Genomic DNA, 27,041 nt, shown 5'->3' with positions numbered 1-27,041 from the left:
AAGATAGGTGGAACAGGACCAGGGTATGTCTGCCAGGGGCAAAGGTTGATGACGTTGTAGAGCGAATATCATCTTTTAAGGGCACAAAAGGTGATATAGTTGTACACATTGGCACTAATAATATTAAGAGTAGGAGACCGGCAGAATTACTTAACAAGTACAGGTCACTGCTGAACAAAAGCCGAGAATTAGGGTTGAATTTGAAAGTGTCTGCAATTCTGCCCAGACATGATAGGAGGGAGTATATGATGAGAGCCTTGTCGATCAATTCGGCCCTGGAAAGATTGTGCACGGCTCAAGGGGTAGAATTTTTTTCAGCCTGGACTGTACTTGTTAACAGGAGAGATTGCTTCTACAGGGATGGGATACACTTAAATAGAAAGGGTGCAAGAATATTTGCTGATGCTATCGAGGCAGTGTTAGGTGGGTCGGAAAACTGCTAGCTTGGGGGGGGAGACAAAGACCAATAGATTGACAGTAGCCACTGGCAGAGGTGAAAGAGATTCTTGCACTGCTTCTATTAGAATGAGCAGAAGCCTGAAAAACAAGATGCATGGTATTTCAGAGACTGCTGGGAGCCATTGCGGTACAAGTAAACACATGGGTTGTGTTAGGGCAGCTAAGAATAGAAACAGGTGCAGGTATACTTGTGTGTACACCAATGCTAGGAGTTTAGTAAATAAATTTGATGAATTTGAGGTATTGCTCAAAACATCAAAGGCAGATATTGTTGGGATATCAGAGACATGGTGTCACACAGATATAAGGGATGCAGAACTGCAATTTGGGGAGTACAACGTCTACAGAAAGGATAGACAGGATAGGAAGGGGGGAGGGGTTATGCTATTAGTTAAGAAACACATAAAAACCAAGGAAGTGAAGCCAGTCGACATCGCTGGACAGTGCAGTGTTGAGTCAATTTGGTGTGACATAAGCATTGGGAGATCAAAATTGAGAGTAGGAGTGTGCTATAGGCCTAATGACTCTGATGAGTATAATAAGGAACTGTACAGGGAAATAGAGTGGGCCAGTAAATCAGAGAGTCTTATAATGGGAGATTTTAATTTCCCAGATATTGACTGGAATTTGGGGGCTGGTTACTCACGCACTAGCAGGGCTTTTGTGGATTTATTGGATGATTGTTTTCTACATCAGCATGTTCGGGAGGCAACTAGAGGGAGTAATACTCTTGATTTGATTATCAGCAGTGATTCTTCATGCATTAAGAATCACTGCAGTGATTCTTCATGCATTAAGAATCTGCAGATAAATGAACCACTAGGTGGCAGTGATCACAGTGTGCTGAAGTGGGATTTACTCAAAGAGGTAACTACCGTTAGGGGTAAAGGGAAGGGTTATGGCTTCCGTAAAGGCAACTACGATGGACTGAGACAGTATTTAAATTCTATACAGTGGGACCAACTGATGATGTTACCAACAGCAAATTCAAAATGGGAAGCATTCAAAGAACTTATCTTGGAAGCTACTAGGCTTTACATACCAACTAAGAAATATTGTTCAAGGTTTAGGCCTAAATGGATGTCAGATGAACTAATGAGGCATATGGCAGAGAAGAAAAATGCATGGGATACTTACAAATTAACACATGACACAGAAGCCTATGATAGATACAAGTTGATATGCAACCAAGTTACAAAGGAGGTTAGGCAGGCGAAGGCAGATTACGAGAAATCCTTGGCAAGGGATGCAAAGAAAAACAGCAAAGAGTTCTTTACTTATGTAAACTCTAGAAGGAAGGGGATGAATCAGATTGGTCCACTTGATATTGATGAGTCAACTGTTGATGATCCTGCTCAGGTAGCTAACAAACTAAATGAATATTTTGCATCGACATTCACACATGAGGAGTTATTCAGCAAGGGGAATGCCAGAGGTGTATTCAACTCTAGCAGTAAGCTACAGAATCTTGAAATAGCTGGGAGTAAAGTGGAAGAGAAACTGTTGAAGATAAACACAAGAAAGGCACCCGGGGTGGATGGGATCTATCCAGTTATATTAAAGGAGGCAGCAAAGGAAGTAAGCAAACCCTTAGCCATAATTATGAGAGCTTCCTTGGACTCAGGGGAGGTACCCATAGACTGGAAATGTGCAAATGTGACCCCAATTCACAAAGGAGGATCAAAGGCTGACACAAGTAATTATAGACCTGTGAGCTTAACTTCTGTTCCAGGAAAATTAATGGAGGCACTGGTTAAATAAGCACTGCAGGATCATTTAGACAAGACTTCAGTTATAGCTCAGACACAGCATGGTTTTGTTAAGGGGAAGTCTTGCCTGACCAACTTGATTGGATACTATGATGCAGTCACAAAAGAACTGGATGCGGGGAATAACTTTGATATTATATACTTGGATCTTAGAAAGGCTTTTGATACTGTTGCACATGGAAGACTGCTACACAAATTGGAGCAGTGTGACATTGGAGGCAAATTGCTGCTATGGATAAAGGGGTGGTTGAGGGGGAGAAGACAGAGAGTGGTAATCAATGGACACTGCTCATCGTGGACTAATGTTATTAGTGGAGTCCCTCAGGGATCAGTGTTGGGTCCATTATTGTTTTCTGTATTTATAAATGATATTGATGATGGTATATCAAGCTTAATGTCCAAGTTTGCAGACGATACAAAGGTTGGCAGGGTTGTCAAGGACACTACTGACACTATGCTGCTGCAACAGGATCTGGAAAGGTTGAGCAGATGGGCTGAGAGGTGGCAAACAAAGTTTAAAATTGACAAATGTAAAGTACTACACATGGGAAACAGCAACCCCAGAGCAACGTATCAACTCTGTGGTACTACACTGACAGTGGTAGAGAATGAAAGGGACTTGGGGGGTGGTTGTGCAGGCAGATATGAAGTTCTCTGACAGTGCAGATGGGCTGCAAGAGTAGCTCATGGAGTATTGTCAATGATATATAGGAATTTTTCTAGCAGGGATAAGGAGGTGATTATTCCCTTGTATAAGGCAATGGTCAGGCCACACCTAGAGTATTGTATACAGGTCTGGAGGCCTCATTTCAAGAAGGATGTAGAGCTGCTGGAACGAGTACAGAGAAGGGCAACAAGATTAGTGAATGGAACAAAGGGGTGCTCTTACGAAGAAAGGCTTAAGTTTTGCAAATTACAGTGTCTGGAGACTAGGCATCAGCGAGGTGATCTGATAGACGTGTATAAAGCCTTGAATGGTTTAGGCATGCTCAATTCTGATGGGATTCTTCCTCTAGCTCAGAAAAATCACCTGAGAGGGCATAAATTCAAATTGAGGAAAGACAGATGTAGGATAGACGTGCGGAAATTTGCCTTTAGCCAGTGGGTGGTTGGTTGGTGGAACAGACCTCCATCCCTTGTGGTGGAGGTTGATAGCCTAAATAAGTTTAAGGCTCAGCTGGACAGGTATTTTGAACGAACAGAGGGGTGAAGTGGAAGTGCGTTTTTTTTTTTTTTTTGGCTGATGCTGCATAAGCTTGCTTTCTTGCATCAAATGCCTCTACTAATGCTAATGCAAGTCACAAAGGAGGTTAGGCAGGCAAAGGCAGATTACAAGAAGTCTTTGGCAAAGAATGCAAAAAAAAAAAACAGCAAAGAGTTCTTTACTTATGTAAACTCTAGAAGGAAGGGTATGAATCAGATTGGTCCACTTGATATCGATGGTTCAACTGTTGATGAACCTGCTCAGGTAACTAACACAGTAAATGAGTATTTTGCATCTGCATTCATATGTGAGGAGAATGCCAGAGGTGAATTAAACTCTGGCAGTGAGCTAGATGATTGTGTAATAACTGAGAACAAAGTGGAGGAAAAATTGTTGAAGATAATTCTAAGAAAGGCACCTGGGGGGGGAAGGGATCTCCCCCAGTTATATTAAAGGAAGCAGCAAAGGAAGTAAGCAAACCCTTAGCCATAAATATGAGAGCTTCCTTGGACCCATAGACTGGAGAGCTGCAAATATGACCCCAATTCACAAAGGAGGTTTAAAGGGCAACACAAATAATTACAGATGTATTAGTTTAACTTCTGTTCCAGGGAAATTAATAGAGGCACTGGTTAAAGAAGTAATGCAAGATTATCTAGGCAAGACTTCAGTTATAGCTCAGACACAGCATGGGTTTATTAAGGGGAAGGCCTGTCTGACCAATTTGATTGGATACTATGATGTGGTCATGAAGGAACTGGATGCAAAGAATAATTTTGATATCATATACGGTATTTAGATCGTAAAAAAGCTTTTGATACTGTTGCACATGGAAGACTGCTTCACAAATTGGAGCAGTGTGGCATTGGAGGCAAATTGCTGCTATGGATAAAGGATTGGTTGAGTGGGAGAAGACAGAGAGTGGTAATCAATGGACACTGCTGTTCATGGACTAATGTTATTAGTCCACAAACAGCAGTGTTCAGGGCCCACCCAGGGTTCAGTGTTGTTTTCTGTATTTATTAATGATATTGATGATGGTATATCAGGCTTAAAATCCAAGTTGGCAGATGATACGAAGGTCAACAGGCTTGTTAGTGACACTAATGACAGTATGGTTCTGCATAGTTGAGCATATAGAAAAGTTGAGAAGAAGATCTGAGAGTTGGCAAATGAAGTCTAACACTGACAAATTTAAAGTACTGCATATGGGAAGCAGTAACCCCAGAATAACATATAAACTGTGTGGTACTACACTGACAGTGGTAGAGAATGAAAAGGACTTGGGAGTATACAGATATCAAGTTTTCTGAGCAGTGCATATGGTCTGCAAGGTAAGCTCATGGCATCTTGTCAATGATAACCAGTAATTTTTCTAGCTGGGATAAGGTGATTATCCCCTTGTATAAGGCAGTGGTCAGGCCACACCTTGATTGCTGTATACAGGTCTTGAGGCCTCATTTTAAGAAGGATGTAGAGTTGCTATAACGAAAGTACAGAGACGGGCAACAAGATTAGTGAATGGAACACAGGGTTGCTCTTATGAAGAAAGGCTTAAGTTTTGCAAATTACAGTGTCTGGAGACAAGGTATCTGCGAGATGATCTGATTGAGGTGTATAAAGCCTTAAGTGATCTGAGCATGCTCAATGCTGATGGGATTCTTCCTCTTGCTCAGAATAATCACCTGAGAGGCCATAAATTCAAATTGAAGAAAGTCAGTTGTAGGATAGATGTGCATAAGTTTGCCTTTAGCCAGCGGGTGATTGATTGCTGGAACTTACTGTCGTTGTATAAGTTGATAGCTCAAATAGATGGTGCCTCCATAGCCAGGTGGGAAGGAGCAGCAGTGCATAGCAAATGCTTCTAAAAACCAAATAACAATAACAACTCAAATAGATTCAAGGCAGAACTAGACAAACATTTGGACTGAATGGATGGGTCAAATGAGAAGGGTTTATTTTTTCTTTTTGGCTGACACTATATAAGCTTGCTTTCTTGCATCATGTGCTTTACTAATGCTAATGCTAATCTCTTTAAAAATCAGTATTAAGCGAGTGTGCATAGTTAAATTTGTAGTGGTTCTGGCTTGCTCTCTCTCTCTCTCTCTCTCATGTATATTGTCTACTGCCCCTTTGCTTATCTCTGATGACACTCAGATTTCTAGAAAATAGCACATATCTTCTAAGAATTATAAATCTCACTCTGCATCAATCTTCTAATTTTTTTTTTTTTTTTTTTATGAAACCCCCAAACACGAAAGGTATTAAAACCTATAGTACTTAGTACCGTGCATGGGTTGAAGGAGAAGTATGGGGGGGAGGGGGATGCCAGAAACTTTGCTCTAGAGACTAAACATGGGTTTCACCACTTCAAGCATCCAATAAGCAAAGTGGTGGTATTTCACCGGTTGATGAAAATCATCTACCACCTTCTCTTGGCATAAGATCACAAATACTGCTTCCTCTGCATCCAAAAAACTAACTTTTGTTTTTTTCTTTCAACATTACTTTTCTTCTAAAGGAGTACTGACCTACAAATATATATTTTTCCGCTGTGCAGAAATTTACATCGATGAGCCAAAACATTATGACCAGCGAGTCGTTATGCAAATTAAAGCAACTGCAGGTGAACTTTGGCACGTGTGCAGGTCGGGACACAGTATAAAAAACACCTGATACTGAGCTCTGTTAATCAGTGTTACTCTTGTTCTTCAGATGGGAAAGACAGCGGACTTAAGCGAGTTTGACAAAGGTGAAATTTTAATGGCCACATGACTGGGTCAGAGCATATCCAAAATGGCATAGCTTGTGGGATGCTCACGGTCAGCCATGGTTAGTATCTACCGAAAGTGGTTCGAGGATGGGAAACCCACAAACCGCCGGCAAGGTGTTGGACGACCAAGGCTCATCGATGCTCGAGGTGAGCAAAGGCTCTACTGGATAGTATGTGGCAACAGAAGGGTGACTGTGGTACAACTCTTTGGTAATTGGAATGCTGGTGACGGGAATAAAATATCACAACACACAGTACATCAAACCTTGCTGAAAATGGGGCTGCGAGCTGCAGGCTACTCCAAGTGCCCATACTAACTATGGTTCACTGGCAACAGTGCTTACAATGGGCATGCGAGCATCGAAACTGGACCTTGAGTGATTAGAAGAAGGTCATCTGGTCTGATGAATCATGTTTCCTGTTACACAATGTGGACAGCCAAGTACATCTGTGTTGTTTACCTGGGGAAGTGATGCCACCTGGATGCAACGTGGCATGAAAACAAGCCGGTGGTGGCGGTGTCATGCCTTGGGCGATGTTCTGCTGGGATACCCTGGGTCCAGTGACATCTACCACCTACCTAAACGTCATTGCTGACCAGGTACACCCTTTCATGGCAATGGTCTTCCCCTCTGGCGGTGCCGCCTTTCAGCAGGATAATGAGCCATGCCACACCACCCAGATTGTTCAAGACTGGTTCACAGAACATGAGGAAAACTTCCAGTTATTGCCCTGGCCTCCAAATTCCCCAGACATCAATCCCATCAAGCATCTGTGGTTTGTGTTGGAACAGCAACTCCGATCTGCGGCATCTCAACCACGGACCTTACAGGAGTTAAAGGATCTGCTGGTTATGTGTTGGTACCAGATACCACAAGACACATTTAGAAATTGTGTAGCGTCCATGCCTTGCCAGGTACGAGCTGGTTTGGCTGCATGTGGAGGACCAACATCATATTAGGTAGGTGGTCATAATGTTTTGGCTCATTGGTGTATACATAATTACTAACTACACAATAATATTTCTTTTATTTATTTTTTTCAATTATTTAATGCAAGTAGTGCATTATAAATCTGATAGTTGAATACTTTTCCAAAATAAAAAAAAAATTAAAACTAAGAAGTAATGCATCATTAATAAACATAAAAACTCTTAATAAAATTTGGGACTGAAAGCCTTGAACTATGGAAACTTAGCATTAGCATTAGCATTAGTAGAGGCATATGATGCAAGAAAGCAAACTTATTCAGCATCAGCCAAAAAAAAAAAAAAAAAAAAAAACCCTCTCCCATTTCACCCCTCCGTTCGTTCGAAATACCTGTCCAGTTGAGCTTTAAATTTGTTTAGGCTATCAACTTCAACAACAAGTGATGGAAGTCGGTTCCACCAACCAACCACCCGCTGGCCAAAGGCAAATTTCCGCACATCTATCCGACATCTGTCCTTCCTCAATTTGAATTTATGCCCTCTGAGGTGATTATTCTGAGAAAGATGAAGAATCCCATTGGCATTGAGCATGCTCAAACCATTCAAAGCCTTATACACCTCTATCAGATCACCTCGCCGGTGCCTAGTCTCCAGACTCTGTAATTTGCAAAACTTAAGCCTTTCTTCGTAAGAGCAACCCTTTGTTCCATTTACTAATCTTGTTGCCCTTCTCTGTACCCGTTCCAGCAGCTCTACATCCTTCTTGAATTGAGGCCTCCAGACCTGTATACAGTACTCAAGATGTGGCCTAACCATTGCCTGCCTTATACAAGGGAATAATCACCTCCTTATCCCTGTTAGAAAAATTCCTGTATATCATTGACAAGACACCATGAGCTACTCTTGCAGCTCGTCTGCACTGCTCAGAGAACTTCATATCTGCCTGCACAATTACCCCCAGGTCCTTTTCATTCTCCACCACTGTCAGTGTAGTACCGCAGAGTTGATACATTGCTCTGGGGTTACTGTTACCCATATGTAGTACTTTACATTTGTCAATGTTAAACTTCATTTGCCACCTCTCAGCCCATGTGTTCAACCTTTCCAGATCCTGTTGCAGCAGCATAGCGTCAGTAGTGTCCTTAACGACCCTGCCAACCTTTGTATCATCTGCAAACTTAGACATTAAACTTGATATCCCATCATCAATATCATTCATAAACACCGAAAACAACAATGGACCCAACACTGAACCTTGAGGAACTCCACTAATAACATTAGTCCACGTTGAGCAGTGTCCATTGATTACCACTCTCTGTCTTCTGCCACTCAACCATCCCCTTATCCATAGCAGCAATTTGCCTCCAATGCCACACTGCTCCAATTTGTGCAGCAGTCTTCCATGTGCAACAGTATCAAAAGCCTTTCTAAGATCCAAATATATAATATCAAAGTTATTCCCTGCATCCAGTTCTTTTGTGACTACATCATAGTATCCAATCAAATTGGTCAGGCAAGACCTGCCCTTAACAAAACCATGCTGCGTCTGAGCTATAACTGAATTCTTGTCTAGATGATCCTGCAGTGCCTCTTTAACCAGTGCCTCCATTAATTTACCTGGACCAGAAGTTAAACTAACAGGTCTATAATTACTTGTGTCAGCCTTTGATCCTCCTTTGTGAATTGGGGTTACATTTGCACATCTCCAGTCTATGGGTACCTCCCCTGAGTCCAAAGAAGCTCTCATAATTATGGCTAGGGGTTTGCATACTTCCTTTGCTGCCTCCTTTAATATAACTGGATAGATCCCATCCACCCCAGGTGCCTTTTTTATGTTTATCCTCAACAATCTCTCCTCCACTTTCCTCTCAGTTATTACAAAATCATCCAGCTCACTGCCAATGTTTACTTTACCTACATCATTCTCCTTCCTGAATAACTCCTCGTGCGTGAATGTAGATGCAAAATACTCGTTTAGATTGTTAGCCACCTGAGCAGGATCCTCAACTGTAGAACCATCAATATCCAGTGGACCAATCTGATTCATCCCTTTCCTTCTCGAGTTCAAGTATGTAAAGAACTCCTTTCTGTTTTTCTTTGCATCCTTTGCTGGATTTTTCATAGTCTGCCTTTGCCTGCCTAATCTGCTTTGTGACTTGGTTACAGACCAACTTATATCTATCATAGGCTTCCATGTCACCCATTAATTTGTATGTATCCCATGCATTTTTCTTCTCTGCCACATGTCTCATTAGTCCATCTGACAACCATTTAGGCCTAAACCTTGAACAATATTTCTTAGTTGGTATGTAAAGCCTGGTAGCCACCAAGATTAGTTCCTTGAATGCTTCCCATTTTGAGTTTGCTGTTGGTAACATCATCAGTTGGTCCCACTGTATAGAATTTAAATACTGTCTCAGACCATCATAGTCGCCTTTACGAAAACAAAAACCCTTCCCTTTACCTCTGATGGTAGTTACCTCCTTGAGTAAATCCCACTTCAACACACTGTGATCACTGCCACCTAGTGGTTCATTTATCTGCAGGTTCTTAATGCATGACAAGACATAAGTTAGTGCTTAGCATCAAGTCTATGTTATCATGTCAATATGAGATGTAATGACACTCTAGTCAATGTTATCATGTCAATTGAAATGTAATTATAGCCACTGTTCTACTTCTGAGGGCAACAATGTTATCATGTCAATATGAGATGTAATGAAAATCAAGTCTATGTTATCAATTGAAGTTAATAACATGACACCATTTTCATTACACATATTGTGAATACCTTCACAATGAGTTGCCTGTCATTTACAATATGAGATGTAATGAAAATGATGTCATGTTATTAGCTTCAGTGGCCTACTACATATAGACTTGATGCTAAGAACTAACTTATTTATTTCATTCTTTATTCATTAACTAGATAACTAAATAAATTCAATTTATTCATTACTTAACTTAATGAATAAAGAAATAATCAATGATAATAATTCCTCTTTTTAATTAATCTGATGCACTTACTGCAAGATCAAGCTGCAAGTTTTGCTTTTCTATCTTGAATTCCTGAAATGAATTAAAAGATCACTTAATTTTGAAATGATATCTAAAAAGGCAACTCAAAACTCTAAAAAAAAAGTAATCATAAAATAGGTAATTGCAATATATGCATCTCTGGCATATTAGATCATTTGCTCTGAAAAAGATGTGCAATTATCTTAGAAACATTATTATTTTTAAAATATTGGTCCCCTACTCAGTGTGTGTTGATTCTGAGATCGAGGGTAAACATTGTAGATGGGTATTTCTGAAACTCTTCATAGTAGGTTAGTTTTTTGAAATAATTTTGAGGTTTTTTTTTTTATTTGATATACTGAACTGTAGTTAATATACAGTTTGAATTCCTATAGCCATATAGGTTAGTTTATTTTTGTATTTACTTAAGTATTTGGAAAGCTATAGCTTAATATTCAACACTCACCCCAAAATAATGATAACAACAGATTTGTTATCACTATTTTGGTGGGAACTTTTTTTCAGTAGTTTAAATTTAATTTTTCTGATGGCTAAAGTTTTGTCAACCATTTAATTTCTGCAATATTTTGTTAGTTTATATTCTGTAATATATTGCAAATTTAAATTTCACAATCTTTCTGAAGTTAAGATTTTACTTAAATAATGGTTGCTACAAGGTTTACTAACAATACAAAGTCCAAGAACATCATGACTCAAATGGAAATGCATGCAGGCATTTCCAGTGTGAGTCACAACTTTGTTGTTTGTATAGCCTGTGGCAGGTCTTCTAAGCTGGTCTAGTAGACAAACTTAGACCAACTGATGTTTCTTTTCTTTTCTTTGCACCTGGTGTAAGGAGTGTTTGATCTCAAATTAGGACTTGTTGCATTAAGAGAAGGATTTGAGTCACTGAAGAAATGAGTCCTGGAAACAAATGTAACTGAGAGATTGTCAGGGATCTTGTGACCTGCCAAGTGATATTCCCCTAATTTGGGTCCCAGAAAAGAATAATCAAGTGTATACTGCTCTGGTTGAAGGTGATCTAGTTTTATTGAGAGGCTATTTGTCAGGGAAACAGGTAACATTTTTTTGCAATAAAGATAGATGGACTAGAAAAAGAGTGTTTTTGCCAGAAGCAACAACTGATCATGTTACCAACAGATTGTCATATTTTATTCATGTGGAGACTAATGATATTAAATGAATACGACCGGACCATCTGTTGGATAAATATAGGAATATGCTGAAAAATCCAGAAGTTAAGTAAGAATGTGCATGTGTCTACAATTCTGCCTAGACATGATATGAGGGATTATATAAAAAAACCTTGTGGATTAACTCAAGACTTGAGGAAATCTGCAAGGCTAAAGGGGAATTTTTTTATTTATTTATTTTATTTTATTTTTTTTTATCAGTGTGGCCTGCACTTGTAAGTAGGAGTATTTTTTGTAGAGATGGTATTCATTTGAACAAAGGTGGTGCAAGGATCTTTGTCAGTGTCATTGAGGATGCCTTAAGGGTTCAGGGAAACTGCTAGTCAGAGGGAAGAAGGGCAATACAGATCCACAGTTATCTGATTATCATTGTTTATTGCTGCAACAGTTGATGTTGGTAAGGTGTTCTGAGGGGTTGCAACGTTTCAAATAAGAGGAAAGATAAAATTAGGAAAACAAGGTTAAATAACTTCAAAGGGTATGTCAGGGTACTAAATTATAGAAAAATACTTAGTCTTAACTCTGCATGCAGTAATGTCAGGAGTGTTTTCAATAAATTGGCTGAATTTGAACTCCTGGTTAGGACAACTAATGCTGATATAATAGGGCTAACAGAAACGTGGTGTCACCCAAAAATTAGAAATGACGAGTTCCACTACAGTATATGTAATGTATTTAGGAAAGATAAAAGGGGCAGTAGGGTCATGCTTCTTATAAAAAGCAGCCCAAGCACTAAAAGAGCTTTTGCTCAGTATGAACTTAAGTCTGCCAGCACAGAATCTGTGTAGTGCAAGTTACTAGGTAGCAAAGGTATAATGAGGGTGGGAGTAATCTACAGACCAGAAGACTGTAAAAAGAGTATGATGAGAGCTTCTACATGCAGATAAATGGGCAAACAAGCATTAATGTCTTATTATGGGTGACTTCAATCTGCCCTACAATGACTGGAATAAGTGGGAGGGAAACTCACCATTTGGAAAAAAATATTTTAAATACTCTAAATGAGTATTATATGTATCAGCATGTTAGAGAAAATACTAGTGGTGAAAATATTCTTGACCTCATCATTACTCATCATTTCCAGGTAGAATACACTCATCCCACAGGAGTGGTTACTGTCAGTGACTCTATTGTCAGGGAAACAGGATATACCTTGAGCAAGAAGGAATAGGTTGAATAGAACCAAGGTATATCTGCAAGGTGTCAAAGCAGACTATGTTGTAGAGCAAATTTGTATCATCTTTTAAGGGCACAAATTGTTGTACATGCTGGCACTAATGATATTAAGAGTAAGAGATCTGAGGACTTACTTAACAAATATAGGGCAATGTTGGGAAAAAGTCAAGAATTAGGATTGAATAACACCTGGCACCACTATGCCGTGACGAGACTAATTGTGTGTATATCGTGCTGAAATTCAAGATTCTTTTCTATTTTAGAATTTGAAAGTGTCTGAAATTCTGCCCAGACATGACAGGAGAGGGTATATGTTAAGAGCCTTTTCAAAAAATTCAGCCCTGGAGAGATTGCGAAAGGCTCATGGAGTAGAATTTTTCGCAGCATGGTCTGTGCTTGTTAACAGGAGGGACTGTTTTTACAGTAATTGGATACATTTGAATAAAAGGAGTTCAAGAATATTTACTGATGCTGTCAAGGCAGTGATAGGTGGATCAGAAAACTACTAGCTTGGAAAAATAATAGCTTAACTAGAGCCACAGGCAGAGGCGAAAGTGATTCTTATGCTGCTACTATCGCCACTTGCAGCAGCCTGGAAAGCAAGATGTCTGGGACTTAATGCCCTGCTGTGAGTCATCATGGAACAAATAAATACATGGGCTGTTTTGGGACAACTAAAAGTAAGAACATGTGCATACATACTTGCATGTACACTAATACTAGGAGCATTGTAAATAAATTTGTTGAATTTGAAGTACTGATTAAGTCATCAAATGCAGACATTGTAGGAATAGCAGAAACATAGTGTCACTCAAACAGAAGTGATGTTGAATTGAATATTAGGAGTACAATGTATACCTTAGATTTAATATACTTCTTAGTTAAGAAGAACTCGTGACAGAGAAGAAAAATGCATGGGATGCATAAAAATTATCAAGCGACTCAGAAGCCTATGGCAGATATAAGCTAGTCTGTAATCAGGTCACAAAGGAGGTTAGACAGGCGAAGGCAGATTACAAGAAATCTTTGGCAAAGGATGCTAAGAAAAACAGCAAGGATTTCTTTACTTATATAAACTCTAAAAGGAAGGGGATGAATCTGATTGGTCCACTTGATATTGATGGTTCGACTGTTGATGATCCTGCTCAGATAGCAAACAAACTGAATGAGTATTTTGCATCTACATTCACACACGAGGAGTTATTAAGGTTTGAAAATGCCACAAGGTTATCAAATTGTAGCAGGTGCTTAATGATTTTGTAATAACTGAGGGCAAAGTGGAGGAGAAATTGTTGAAGTTAAACATAAGAAAGGAACCTGGAGTGGATGAGATCCATCCAGTTATATTAAAGGAGGCAGCAAAGCAACTAAGCAAACCCTTGGCCATAATTATGAGAGCATCCTCGGACTCAGGGGAGGTCCACACAGACTGGAGATGTGCAAATGCATCCCCAATTCACAAAGGGGGATCGAAGGGTGACACAAGTAATTACAGACCAGTTAGTTTAACTCCTGTTCCTGGTAAAATAATGGAGTCACTAGTTAAAGATGCATTGCAGGATCATCTAGACAAGACTGCAGCAATAATTCAGACACAGCATTGGTTTGTTAAGGGAAAGTCTTGTCTGATAAATTTGATAGGATATTATGATGTGGTTACAAAGGAACTGGATGCAAAAAATAATTTTGATATCATATATTTGGATTTCAGGAAAGCTTTTTACACTGTTGTGCATGGAAGACTATTGTACAAATTGGAGCAGAATGGTATTAAGGGTAAGTTGCTACAATGGATAAAAGGATGGTTGAGTGGGAGAAGACAGAGGGTGGTAATCAATGGGTGCTGCTCTTCGTGGACTAATGTTATTAGTGGAGTCCCACAGGGTTCGGTGTTGGGTCCACTGTTGTTTTGTGTATTTATCAATAATATTGATGAAGGTATATCAGGCTTAGTGTTGAAGTTTGCAGATGATACAAAGGTTGGCAGAGCTGTTAATGACAGTAATGGCAGTGTGCTACTGCAACCGGATTTAGAAAATTTGGGCAGATGGGCTAAGAAGTGGCAACTGAAGTTTAACCTTGACAAATGCAAAGTACTGCATATGGGTAGAAGTAACCCCAGAGAAACATGTGGAACTACACTTAAGGTAGTAGAAAATGAAAAAGACCTGGGAGTAATTGTGCAGTCAGATATGAAGTTTTCTGAGCAATGCAGACAGGCTGCCAGGGCAGGTCATGGGGTTTTGTCAATGATATATAGGAATTTTGCTAGCAGGGCAAAGGAGGTGATTGTCCCTCTGTATAAGGCAATGGTCAGGCCATGCCTTGAGTACTGCATACAGGTCTGGAGGCCTCATTTTAGGAAGGATGTAGATTTGCTTGAGTGTGTACAGAGAAGGGCAACAAGATTGGTGAAGGGAATGAAGGGATCCTCTTACCAAGAGAGGCTTAAGTTCTGCAAATTGCAGTGGCTGGAGACTAGGCACCTGCGCGGTGATCTGATTGAGGTGTATAAAGCCTCGAATGGGTTGAGCACACTGAATTCAAATAGGATCCTACCACTTGTTCAGATTATGAACCTAAGGGGGCATAAATTCAAATTAAGAAAAGATAGATGTAGAATAAATGTGCGGAAATTTGCCTTTAGCCAGCGAGTGGTTAATTGCTGGAACAAACTTCCATCTGTCGTTGTGGAAGTTGATAGGTTAAATGAATTTAAGGAGGAACTGGACAGGCATTTGGAGGGAATGGTGTGATTTTTTTTTTTTTTTTTTTTTGGCTGATGCTGCATAAGTTCATACGCTTGCTTTCTTGCATCACATGCCACTACTACTACTACTATATCCAAAGTCTATCTAAGTCAGATCTTCCATTTTGGATTCAAATTGTAACATGAAAATCGTGATGAGAAGCAGAGAAATAATGGCTCCCTTCCCACATTAAGGACTTCTTGATGTATCAAGAATTTATTTTGACATGAAAATTAGTCCTGCACATCCAGAAGGCTAGATGAGATCAGTAATGGCCTGTTTTTTTTTTTTTTTTTTTTTAGGAGCATTAGCAACTAAGACCATTTTGCTCTGGGAATATGCGATGGTCATTCCCTTGACCTTTCTACATCCTCCGTATTTGGTGGCGATGGGCTCAAACTCCGGTCTTATCAAGAAGCGTGTGCTATGCACTGCTGCTCCTTCCCACCTGGCTATGGAGGCACCAATGGCCTGTTGTGATAAGGAGGAATTATTCAATACACAAATATGTTAGTTGGTCGATCTTTTTAGAATTTTTATGATTTCTTCAAGTAGGATATATTAACATTAAACCTCCACTGAAAATATCTACTCTATTATCATTCAATATGATTTTGGTTTTTTTTTTTTTTTTTTGTATTTTCTGAAGTTCTTCCCTTTTATTCAGAGAAGACTGGCTGTACTATCATATCATGTTATAATCATGGACGTGAGTTTCACTATTCATTCTGCAATTCTTTGGTCCATGTGACACTTGCAACTAACAATAGGTTTTATCTAAAGTTCTTGTTTACAGATTTTGATTTTAGTGAATATTATAGGGTTTTGAATTTACTGTGTTCATGGAATGAACTGTTCAGGATTTATATTTTCTCAGTATATTGTATCTACTGCATATGGGTAGAAGTAACCCCAGAGGAACGTACCAACTGTGTGGTACTACACTTAGGGTAGTAGAAAATGAAAAAGACCTGGGAGTAATTGTGCAGTAAGATATGAAGTTTTCTGAGAAATGCAGACAAGCTGCCAGAGCAGGTTGGGTTTTTTTTTTTTGGGTTTTGTCAATGATATACAGGAATTTTGCTAGCAAGGAAAAGGAGGTGATTGTCCTTTGAGTACTGCATACAGGTCTGTAGGCCTCATTTTAGGAAAGATGTAGATTTGCTTAAGCATGTATAGAGAAGGGCAACAAAATTGGTGAGGGGATCAAAGGAGTCCTCTTACCAAGAGAGGCTTAAGGTCTGCAAATTGCAGCAGCTGGAGACTAGGCACCTGCGAGGTGATCTGATTGAGGTGTATGAGACCTTGAATGGGTTGAGCATGCTGAATTCTGATGGGATTCTTCCACTTGTTCAGATTATGAACCTCAGGGGGCCATAAATTCAAAATGAGGAAAGACAGCTGTAGGATAGATGTGTAGAAATTTGCCTTTAGCCAGCGGGTGGTTATTGTTGGAACAAACTTCCATCTGTCGTTGTGGAAGTTGATAAGTTAAATAAATTTAAGGAGGAACTGGACAAACATTTAGAGGAAATGGTTGTGTGAATTTTTTTTTTTTTTTTTTTGGCTGATACTACATAAGCTCATATGCTTGCTTTCTTTATCACATGCCACGATTACTATTACTCATTTAAATCTTAGTAAGGTTTCCTTACCTCTTTGCTTTAACTACTTGAGCATAACCATACTACTTTAACTGCTTTTCTGTACATGGTTAGCATGATAATACAAGGCCCTTCTGATAAATTGCAAAATCTGGTAGAAAAAAAAACAGGAGAATATATCCACCATACTAAACAGGATTTACAAAGCTTAATGATGAAATTTTTAATAAAGAAAGGACAAATAATGTTCTTAAGATTCTTAAGAATACAATGTATTCTTAAGAATCTTCTAGTTATTCTATTATTTCAAGTCATAAGAATCTAAAAGAGGACAGCAATCAATTGAAGATGACCTATTACTAGGGCTAGTCTGAAGTGACCTGAAACAATTGCCTTAATCATTTCAAAAATTTTGAAAACAAAAAGTTAAAAGTGTCAGAATAGAGAAATCAAAATATCCTATGGCAGCATTCCAAAAATAATTCATAAGCATTTGGTATTTTCTATAGTTTATTCAAGGTGTGTACTCAGAAACCTTTCTGTTCAAGGAGAGAGAGAGAGAGAGAGAGAGAGAGAGAGAGAGAGAGAGAGAGAGAGATGAGGTCATGGAAGAAAAAAATTGAATATTTAATGAAATCCAGAGAGGTGTTTATCATATTCAGTGACTGCAGATAAAACAAAGCTAAATTTTTATAATTCAATCCAATTTATATTCACTAACATCAGAAGTCAATAAATACTCAGAAGATTCCTAAAAATAGTGAACTAGTTTCAGTTAGCATTTAGCATTAGTAGAGGCATTTGATGCAAGAAAGCAAGCTTATGCAGCATCAGCCAAAAAAAAAAAAAAACCCCCACTTCCACTTCACCCCTCTGTTCGTTCAAAATACCTGTCCAGCTGAGCCTTAAACTTATTTAAGCTATCAACCTCCACCACAAGGGATGGCAGTCTGTTCCACCAACCAACCACCCGCTGGCTAAAGGCAAATTTCCACACGTCTATCCTACATCTGTCTTTCCTCAATTTGAATTTAGCATTAGCATTAGTAGAGGCATATGATGCAAGAAAGCAAGCTTATTCAGCATCAGCCAAAAAAAAAAAAAAAAAAAACCCTCTCCCATTTCACCCCTCCGTTCGTTCGAAATACCTGTCCAGTTGAGCTTTAAATTTGTTTAGGCTATCAACTTCAACAACAAGTGATGGAAGTCGGTTCCACCAACCAACCACCCGCTGGCCAAAGGCAAATTTCCGCACGTCTATCCTACATTTGTCTTTCCTCAATTTGAATTTAGCATTAGCATTAGTAGAGGCATATGATGCAAGAAAGCAAGCTTATTCAGCATCAGCCAAAAAAAAAAAAAAACCCCACTTCCACTTCACCCCTCTGTTCGTTCAAAATACCTGTCCAGCTGAGCCTTAAACTTATTTAGGCTATCAACCTCCACCACAAGGGATGGCAGTCTGTTCCACCAACCAACCACCCGCTGGCTAAAGGCAAATTTCCACACGTCTATCCTACATCTGTCTTTCCTCAATTTGAATTTAGCATTAGCATTAGTAGAGGCATATGATGCAAGAAAGCAAGCTTATTCAGCATCAGCCAAAAAAAAAAAAAAAAAAACCCTCTCCCATTTCACCCCTCCGTTCGTTCGAAATACCTGTCCAGTTGAGCTTTAAATTTGTTTAGGCTATCAACTTCAACAACAAGTGATGGAAGTCGGTTCCACCAACCAACCACCCGCTGGCCAAAGGCAAATTTCCGCACGTCTATCCTACATCTGTCTTTCCTCAATTTGAATTTAGCATTAGCATTAGTAGAGGCATATGATGCAAGAAAGCAAGCTTATTCAGCATCAGCCAAAAAAAAAAAAAAAACCCTCTCCCATTTCACCCCTCCGTTCGTTCGAAATACCTGTCCAGTTGAGCTTTAAATTTGTTTAGGCTATCAACTTCAACAACAAGTGATGGAAGTCGGTTCCACCAACCAACCACCCGCTGCCCAAAGGCAAATTTCCGCACATCTATCCGACATCCGTCCTTCCTCAATTTGAATTTATGCCCTCTGAGGTGATTATTCTGAGAAAGATGAAGAATCCCATTGGCATTGAGCATGCTCAAACCATTCAAAGCCTTATACACCTCTATCAGATCACCTCGCCGGTGCCTAGTCTCCAGACTCTGTAATTTGCAAAACTTAAGCCTTTCTTCGTAAGAGCAACCCTTTGTTCCATTTACTAATCTTGTTGCCCTTCTCTGTACCCGTTCCAGCAGCTCTACATCCTTCTTGAAATGAGGCCTCCAGACCTGTATACAGTACTCAAGATGTGGCCTTATACAAGGGAATAATCACCTCCTTATCCTTGCTAGAAAAATTCCTGTATATCATTGACAAGACACCATGAGCTACTCTTGCAGCTCGTCTGCACTGCTCAGAGAACTTCATATCTGCCTGCACAATTACCCCCAGGTCCTTTTCATTCTCCACCACTGTCAGTGTAGTACCGCAGAGTTGATACATTGCTCTGGGGTTACTGTTACCCATATGTAGTACTTTACATTTGTCAATGTTAAACTTCATTTGCCACCTCTCAGCCCATGTGTTCAACCTTTCCAGATCCTGTTGCAGCAGCATAGCGTCAGTAGTGTCCTTAACGACCCTGCCAACCTTTGTATCATCTGCAAACTTAGACATTAAACTTGATATCCCATCATCAATATCATTCATAAACACCGAAAACAACAATGGACCCAACACTGAACCTTGAGGAACTCCACTAATAACATTAGTCCACATTGAGCAGTGTCCATTGATTACCACTCTCTGTCTTCTGCCACTCAACCATCCCCTTATCCATAGCAGCAATTTGCCTCCAATGCCACGCTGCTCCAATTTGTGCAGCAGTCTTCCATGTGCAACAGTATCAAAAGCCTTTCTAAGATCCAAATATATAATATCAAAGTTATTCCCTGCATCCAGTTCTTTTGTGACTACATCATAGTATCCAATCAAATTGGTCAGGCAAGACCTGCCCTTAACAAAACCATGCTGCGTCTGAGCTATAACTGAATTCTTGTCTAGATGATCCTGCAGTGCCTCTTTAACCAGTGCCTCCATTAATTTACCTGGAACAGAAGTTAAACTAACAGGTCTATAATTACTTGTGTCAGCCTTTGATCCTCCTTTGTGAATTGGGGTTACATTTGCACATCTCCAGTCTATGGGTACCTCCCCTGAGTCCAAAGAAGCTCTCATAATTATGGCTAGGGGTTTGCATACTTCCTTTGCTGCCTCCTTTAATATAACTGGATAGATCCCATCCACCCCAGGTGCCTTTTTTATGTTTATCCTCAACAATCTCTCCTCCACTTTCCTCTCAGTTATTACAAAATCATCCAGCTCACTGCCAATGTTTACTTTACCTACATCATTCTCCTTCCTGAATAACTCCTCATGCGTGAATGTAGATGCAAAATACTCGTTTAGATTGTTAGCCACCTGAGCAGGATCCTCAACTGTCGAACCATCAATATCCAGTGGACCAATCTGATTCATCCCTTTCCTTCTCGAGTTCAAGTATGTAAAGAACTCCTTTCTGTTTTTCTTTGCATCCTTTGCCAAGGATTTTTCATAGTCTGCCTTTGCCTGCCTAATCTGCTTTGTGACTTGGTTACAGACCAACTTATATCTATCATAGGCTTCCATGTCACCCATTAATTTGTATGTATCCCATGCATTTTTCTTCTCTGCCACATGTCTCATTAGTCCATCTGACAACCATTTAGGCCTAAACCTTGAACAATATTTCTTAGTTGGTATGTAAAGCCTGGTAGCCACCAAGATTAGTTCCTTGAATGCTTCCCATTTTGAGTTTGCTGTTGGTAACATCATCAGTTGGTCCCACTGTATAGAATTTAAATACTGTCTCAGACCATCATAGTCGCCTTTACGAAAACAAAAACCCTTCCCTTTACCTCTGATGGTAGTTACCTCCTTGAGTAAATCCCACTTCAACACACTGTGATCACTGCCACCTAGTGGTTCATTTATCTGCAGGTTCTTAATGCATGAAGAATCACTACTGATAATCAGATCAAGAGTATTGCTCCCTCTTGTTGCCTCACGAACATGCTGATGTAGAAAACAATCATCCAATAAATCCACAAAAGCCTTGCTAGTGTGCGAGTGACCAACCCACAAATTCCAGTCAATATCTGGGAAATTAAAATCCCCCATTATAAGACTCTCTGATTTACTGGCCCACTCTATTTCCCTGTACAATATATTATTATACTCATCAGAGTCATTAGGCCTATAGCACACTCCTACTCTCAATTTTGATTTCCCTATGCTTATGTCACACCAAACTGACTCGACACTGCCCTGTCCATCGATGTCAACTGGCTTCACTTCCTTTGACTTTATGTGTTTCTTAATTAATAGCATAACCCCTCCTCCCCTCCTGTCCTGTCTATCCTTTCTATATACATTGTATTCCCCAAATTCCAGTTCCGCATTATTTATATCTGTGTGACACCACGTCTCTGATATCCCAACAATATCTGCCTTTGATGTTTTGAGCAATACCTCAAATTCATCAAATTTATGCCCTCTCAGGTGATTTTTCTGAGCTAGAGGAAGAATCCCATCAGCATTGAGCATGCTTAAACCATTCAAGGCTTTATACACCTCTATCAGATCACCTCGCTGGTGCCTAGTCTCCAGACACTGTAATTTGCAAAACTTAAGCCTTTCTTCGTAAGAGCACCCCTTTGTTCCATTCACTAATCTTGTTGCCCTTCTCTGTACTCGTTCCAGCAGCTCTACATCCTTCTTGAAATGAGGCCTCCAGACCTGTATACAGTACTCAAGATGTGGCCTGACCATTGCCTTATACAATGGAATAATCACCTCCTTATCCCTGCTGGAAAAATTCCTGTATATCATTGACAATACTCCATGAGCTACTCTTGCAGCCCATCTGCACTGCTCAGGGAACTTCATATCTGCCTGCACAATCACCCCCAAGTCCCTTTCATTCTCTACCACTGTCAGCGTAGTACCACAGAGTTGATACGTTGCTCTGGGGTTGCTTTTTCCCATGTGTAGTACTTTACATTTGTCAATGTTAAACTTCATTTGCCACCTCTCAGCCCATCTGCTCAACCTTTCCAGATCCTGTTGCAGCAGCATAGTGTCAGTAGTGTCCTTGACAACCCTGCCAACCTTTGTATCATCTGCAAACTTGGACATTAAGCTTGATATACCATCATCAATATCATTTATAAATACAGAAAACAATAATGGACCCAACACTGAGCCCTGAGGGACTCCACTAATAACATTAGTCCACGATGAGCAGTGTCCATTGATTACCACTCTCTGTCTTCTCCCCCTCAACCACCCCTTTATCCATAGCAGCAATTTGCCTCCAATGTCACACTGCTCCAATTTGTGTAGCAGTCTTCCATGTGCAACAGTATCAAAAGCCTTTCTAAGATCCAAGTATATAATATCAAAGTTATTCCCTGCATCCTGTTCTTTTGTGACTGCATCATAGTATCCAATCAAGTTGGTCAGGCAAGACTTCCCCTTAACAAAACCATGCTGTGTCTGAGCTATAACTGAAGTCTTGTCTAAATGATCCTGCAGTGCTTCTTTAACCAGTGCCTCCATTAATTTTCCTGGAACAGAAGTTAAGCTCACAGGTCTATAATTACTTGTGTCAGCCTTTGATCCTCCTTTGTGAATTGGGGTCACATTTGCACATTTCCAGTCTATGGGTACCTCCCCTGAGTCCAAGGAAGCTTTCATAATTATGGCTAAGGGTTTGCTTACTTCCTTTGCTGCCTCCTTTAATATAACTGGATAGATCCCATCCACCCCGGGTGCCTTTCTTGTGTTTATCTTCAACAGTTTCTCCTCCACTTTACTCCCAGTTATTTCAAGATTCTGTAGCTTACTGCTAGAGTTGAATACACCTCTGGCATTCCCCTTGCTGAATAACTCCTCATGTGTGAATGTCGATGCAAAATATTCATTTAGTTTGTTAGCTACCTGAGCAGGATCATCAACAGTTGACCCATCAATATCAAGTGGACCAATCTGATTCATCCCCTTCCTTCTAGAGTTTACATAAGTAAAGAACTCTTTGCTGTTTTTCTTTGCATCCCTTGCCAAGGATTTCTCGTAATCTGCCTTCGCCTGCCTAACCTCCTTTGTAACTTGGTTGCATATCAACTTGTATCTATCATAGGCTTCCGTGTCATGTGTTAATTTGTAAGTATCCCATGCATTTTTCTTCTCTGCCATATGCCTCATTAGTTCATCTGACATCCATTTTGGCCTAAACCTTGAACAATATTTCTTAGTTGGTATGTAAAGCCTAGTAGCTTCCAAGATAAGTTCTTTGAATGCTTCCCATTTTGAATTTGCTGTTGGTAACATCATCAGTTGGTCCCACTGTATAGAATTTAAATACTGTCTCAGTCCATCGTAGTCGCCTTTACGGAAGCAATAACCCTTCCCTTTACCCCTAATGGTAGTTACCTCTTTCAGTAAATCCCACTTCAGCACACTGTGATCACTGCCACCTAGTGGTTCATTTATCTGCAGATTCTTAATGCATGAAGAATCACTGCTGATAATCAAATCAAGAGTATTACTCCCTCTAGTTGCCTCCCGAACATGCTGATGTAGAAAACAATCATCCAATAAATCCACAAAAGCCCTGCTAGTATGTGATTAACCAGCCCCCAAATTCCAGTCAATATCTGGGAAATTAAAATCCCCCATTATAAGACTCTCTGATTTACTGGCCCACTCTATTTCCCTGTACAGTTCCTTATTATACTCATCAGAGTCATTAGGCCTATAGCACACTCCTACTCTCAATTTTGATCTCCCAATGCTTATGTCACACCAAACTGACTCAACACTGCACTGTCCAGTTGCCCAGCAGTGTTCAAAATTAAGAAATGAGCAGTTCTTTATAATATGAAAATTGATCTTAACTACTCCTCAACTTGTTGCCAGCTACCCATAGGGGCAGCTGAGGTCAATAATTTGGAGAAATGAAATTCAAAGGCCTTCTGGTAGAAGAAACAAAATATGTTTCATCAGGTACATTGGTTTTCATTCTGTGCAATATATGAAATGCACACATATTGTCTTGTTGTAGCGATATTAGAGGGGAAACTTGGCTCATGGGAATGCGCAAACCTCCAGAAAATGCCTGTAATATCATGTCAACAATTATTTTAGAGGACAACCTGAGCAGATACCATTCAACATGTCACTCTATAGCCTAGAAAAAGCTATAGAGGCCGGTGCCAATGGCATTTTTTCTTTGCCTTGACTGTTCCTCCACCACTTCCTCCCAGAAAACTTGAATTTCAGTTCTATTTTTCCTCTTTTTGGTTATTAAAGAATATTTGGCTTCATTTCTATTACAGAGTTATGTATTTCATTCCTTTGACTTAACATATTTGTGTTTCAATCCAAGTTTTCTAGCTAATCAGGTGAATATACAAGGAGCGGTACGAAAGTAATGCCTCCTATTTTTTCTTCAGAAAATTTAATTCCTACAACTATCTTTTACATCAATCAATCCTTAATCATTAATAAACACACTGTTATTTTTCCACAAAGTCACCATCATTTTCTATGCACTTCCACCATCTGAGTCAGATGCTATATTGCAATCTTGTAAAAGTCCTTATTCTTGCTCCGGAAGACTTTGCAAAAGCTGTGCTTGAGCTAGTCATTATCCGCAAAATGGGCTATGAGAGGGGTTAGGAGGAAGAGCATACCCCAGTTTTGCAATGGCCTCCATCATGCACAGACTGGTGTGGGGTTGTGCATTGTCATGGAGAAGAAGAAAATTAAGGTTTTTGTCCAGTTGAACTCTATGGGTACGGGCTTTCAACTTTTTCAACATTTCCACATATCAATCTGAGTTGACTGTGATGCCACGCTCGAAAAAGTTCACAAGCAAGACCCCATTTTTGTTCCAAAACACTATCGCCATGACTTTACTGACAGAAGGCCATCTTTTGAACTTCTTCTTGCACGGTGAATTTTGATGGTGCCACTCCATCAAATGTCTCTTCATTTCAGGGTTAAAGTGGTGGACCCAAGTTTTGTCACCTGTGACTATGCATGAAAAAAAACCTCTCCTTCACTCTTGTAGTGCTGGAGAAGTTTCATACAGATGGCTTCCCAGGCATTTTTTTGTGCTCATGTGTCAGCATTTTCGGGATCCATCGGGCAAAAACCTTGTTGTAGCCTAGTTCCTTTATGATAGTTATCACAGGAGGTTTCCCTATGCCTACTGCATCGCACAATTCGCATGTTGAAATGCGACAGTCCTTTTTGATCAGCACATCAATACAGCTCTTGTTATCTGTTGTCACTGAGATTACTGGCCAGCTGGTTTGGGGCTTGTCAACAATGTTACTTTTCCCACTCTTAAAGTGTCTTAGCCAATGTCTAACTGTACTCACACCATAAACATTTTTGAGTTGCATATAGATTTCGACAGGTGTCACTTCTTCCTTTATAAGAAATTCCATCACCACTCTTTGATTGATACTTATATCAGTAACGTCCACCATTTTGAACTATCTATGTGCTGCACTCACAAGATCGATTACAGTGCCACTCAGTATGGTGAATCCAGAGACTTCTAGTAAACACTCAGTGACATGCAAAATGATCTATGGCACATTTGAAAGCAAAAAGTTAGGAGGCATTACTTTCATACCAATCCTCATAATTTTCAAACTCAGTATTTTGTTTGTTTGTTTTTAAAGGTTATTTATTTAAAACATATAATAATAATATTTTTTATTCATTCTTTTAATTTTAATCATTTTTATTTTATTTCATTACTGAAGATATTCATTAATGAAGTTCTCCAAGCCTTTCTTTAGTTTTCACTGTCCACTGTGTAAGTACATCATGTGATTGTTGTTTGCATGGGTCTGTCCAATGTTTAGAGGTCATTGAAATGCACTGTCAGTTTTTCATATCATTATATCTGAAAAATTGAGTGAATGTGATTCCCAATGAGATGGGACCTAAGCAAATGAAATCCTTCTTTATCCTATTTAATTGTGTTCTATACTTTATCATTTGGATTTTTTTTTTTCAAATATTCAGCAGCCTTTAATGTAAATGTAATGTAAACTGAACAGTAAAATTTCATCCCAATTTTTTCACAATGTTATTTAGCTACCCTTGTATATAACTTTCTGAAGCTTTGATGTTTCTCAGTTTCTCTTATTAAAACTAAGAATGCTACTTTGCAGGATCAAAATGAATTTTCTGCACACATCCTAAGAGATTAATGAAGTCAAAGTAATTATTTAGCATTTTATATATTAATAAAAATGCATGGCATGTTACCGCTTCTAGCCTGATACAATTTGGACAGGGTGAAAGTTTCTTGACTTTTAATTCCTGAAAGAATAAACAAAATAAACTTATTAGGGATAACTTGGAAAATATCTTTAAAAAGTAATACTGTATACTAAAATATTACTTTCTGATACTAAAATTTAGAATCCCAATACTAAATTATAAAGAAAAATTCATACAAAGTTAGGACATTGGCCTGTATACATATCTATTATATTCAGTGGTATAATCACTACAATAACACAAGTCAATCCCTCTGGACTAGCAAACTTTCATTCACTATTTTCTACTGGTATATCCTATTTTCTCTGTTAGATTTTAGTCCTAGCCAAAGTAAGCCCTCTTTCCACTAAGATCTGCTTGACACCAATGATCTGCATTGTTTTTGGCAAGCCTATCTCATTATCATCAGATCAATCATATTATCAAGGTGAAATAGATCATATGAACCAAAGTTCTAATGATCAATACATTCTACGTTGATATCAATATTTGTAAAAAAATAAGAGAAGTTTACCTCAATATGATACATAGAACACTTTCGTATGATACTCTCCAGAAATTAAAATGAAAACAATTAAAAAATCGAAAAACTTACAGTAAAAAATAATTAAAAATCAATTTAATGAAAAAATATAAGCATATGATCTAATTCATTTTTTAAACTCATTGACTATTTCATTCACTTCCTTTCTCTCTAGGTATAACCTATCAATATGAGGAAGAA

The 27,041-nt window shown here is 39.2% G+C and overlaps 1 protein-coding gene across 1 annotated transcript in view; it reads right to left on the bottom strand.

The window, feature by feature from the left end:
- Positions 1–27,041, bottom strand: part of LOC150080004 (TNF receptor-associated factor 3-like) — a 192,449-nt gene that overhangs the window by 73,927 nt on the left and 91,481 nt on the right. Inside the window, exons 7-8 of the mRNA XM_090383398.1 lie at positions 26,303–26,356; positions 10,161–10,202 (exon numbers count right to left, since the gene is read on the bottom strand). Of these exons, the coding sequence (XP_090239524.1) occupies positions 10,161–10,202; positions 26,303–26,356 (96 nt within the window). The remainder of the gene's footprint in view (positions 1–10,160; positions 10,203–26,302; positions 26,357–27,041) is intronic.

The sequence above is a fragment of the Mastigoproctus giganteus genome, chromosome 10 (genome assembly GCF_048544385.1).
Source record: "Mastigoproctus giganteus isolate SK-2022 chromosome 10, ASM4854438v1, whole genome shotgun sequence".
Lineage (NCBI taxonomy): Eukaryota > Metazoa > Arthropoda > Arachnida > Uropygi > Thelyphonidae > Mastigoproctus > Mastigoproctus giganteus.
This window is presented reverse-complemented; position numbering and strand designations above follow the sequence as displayed.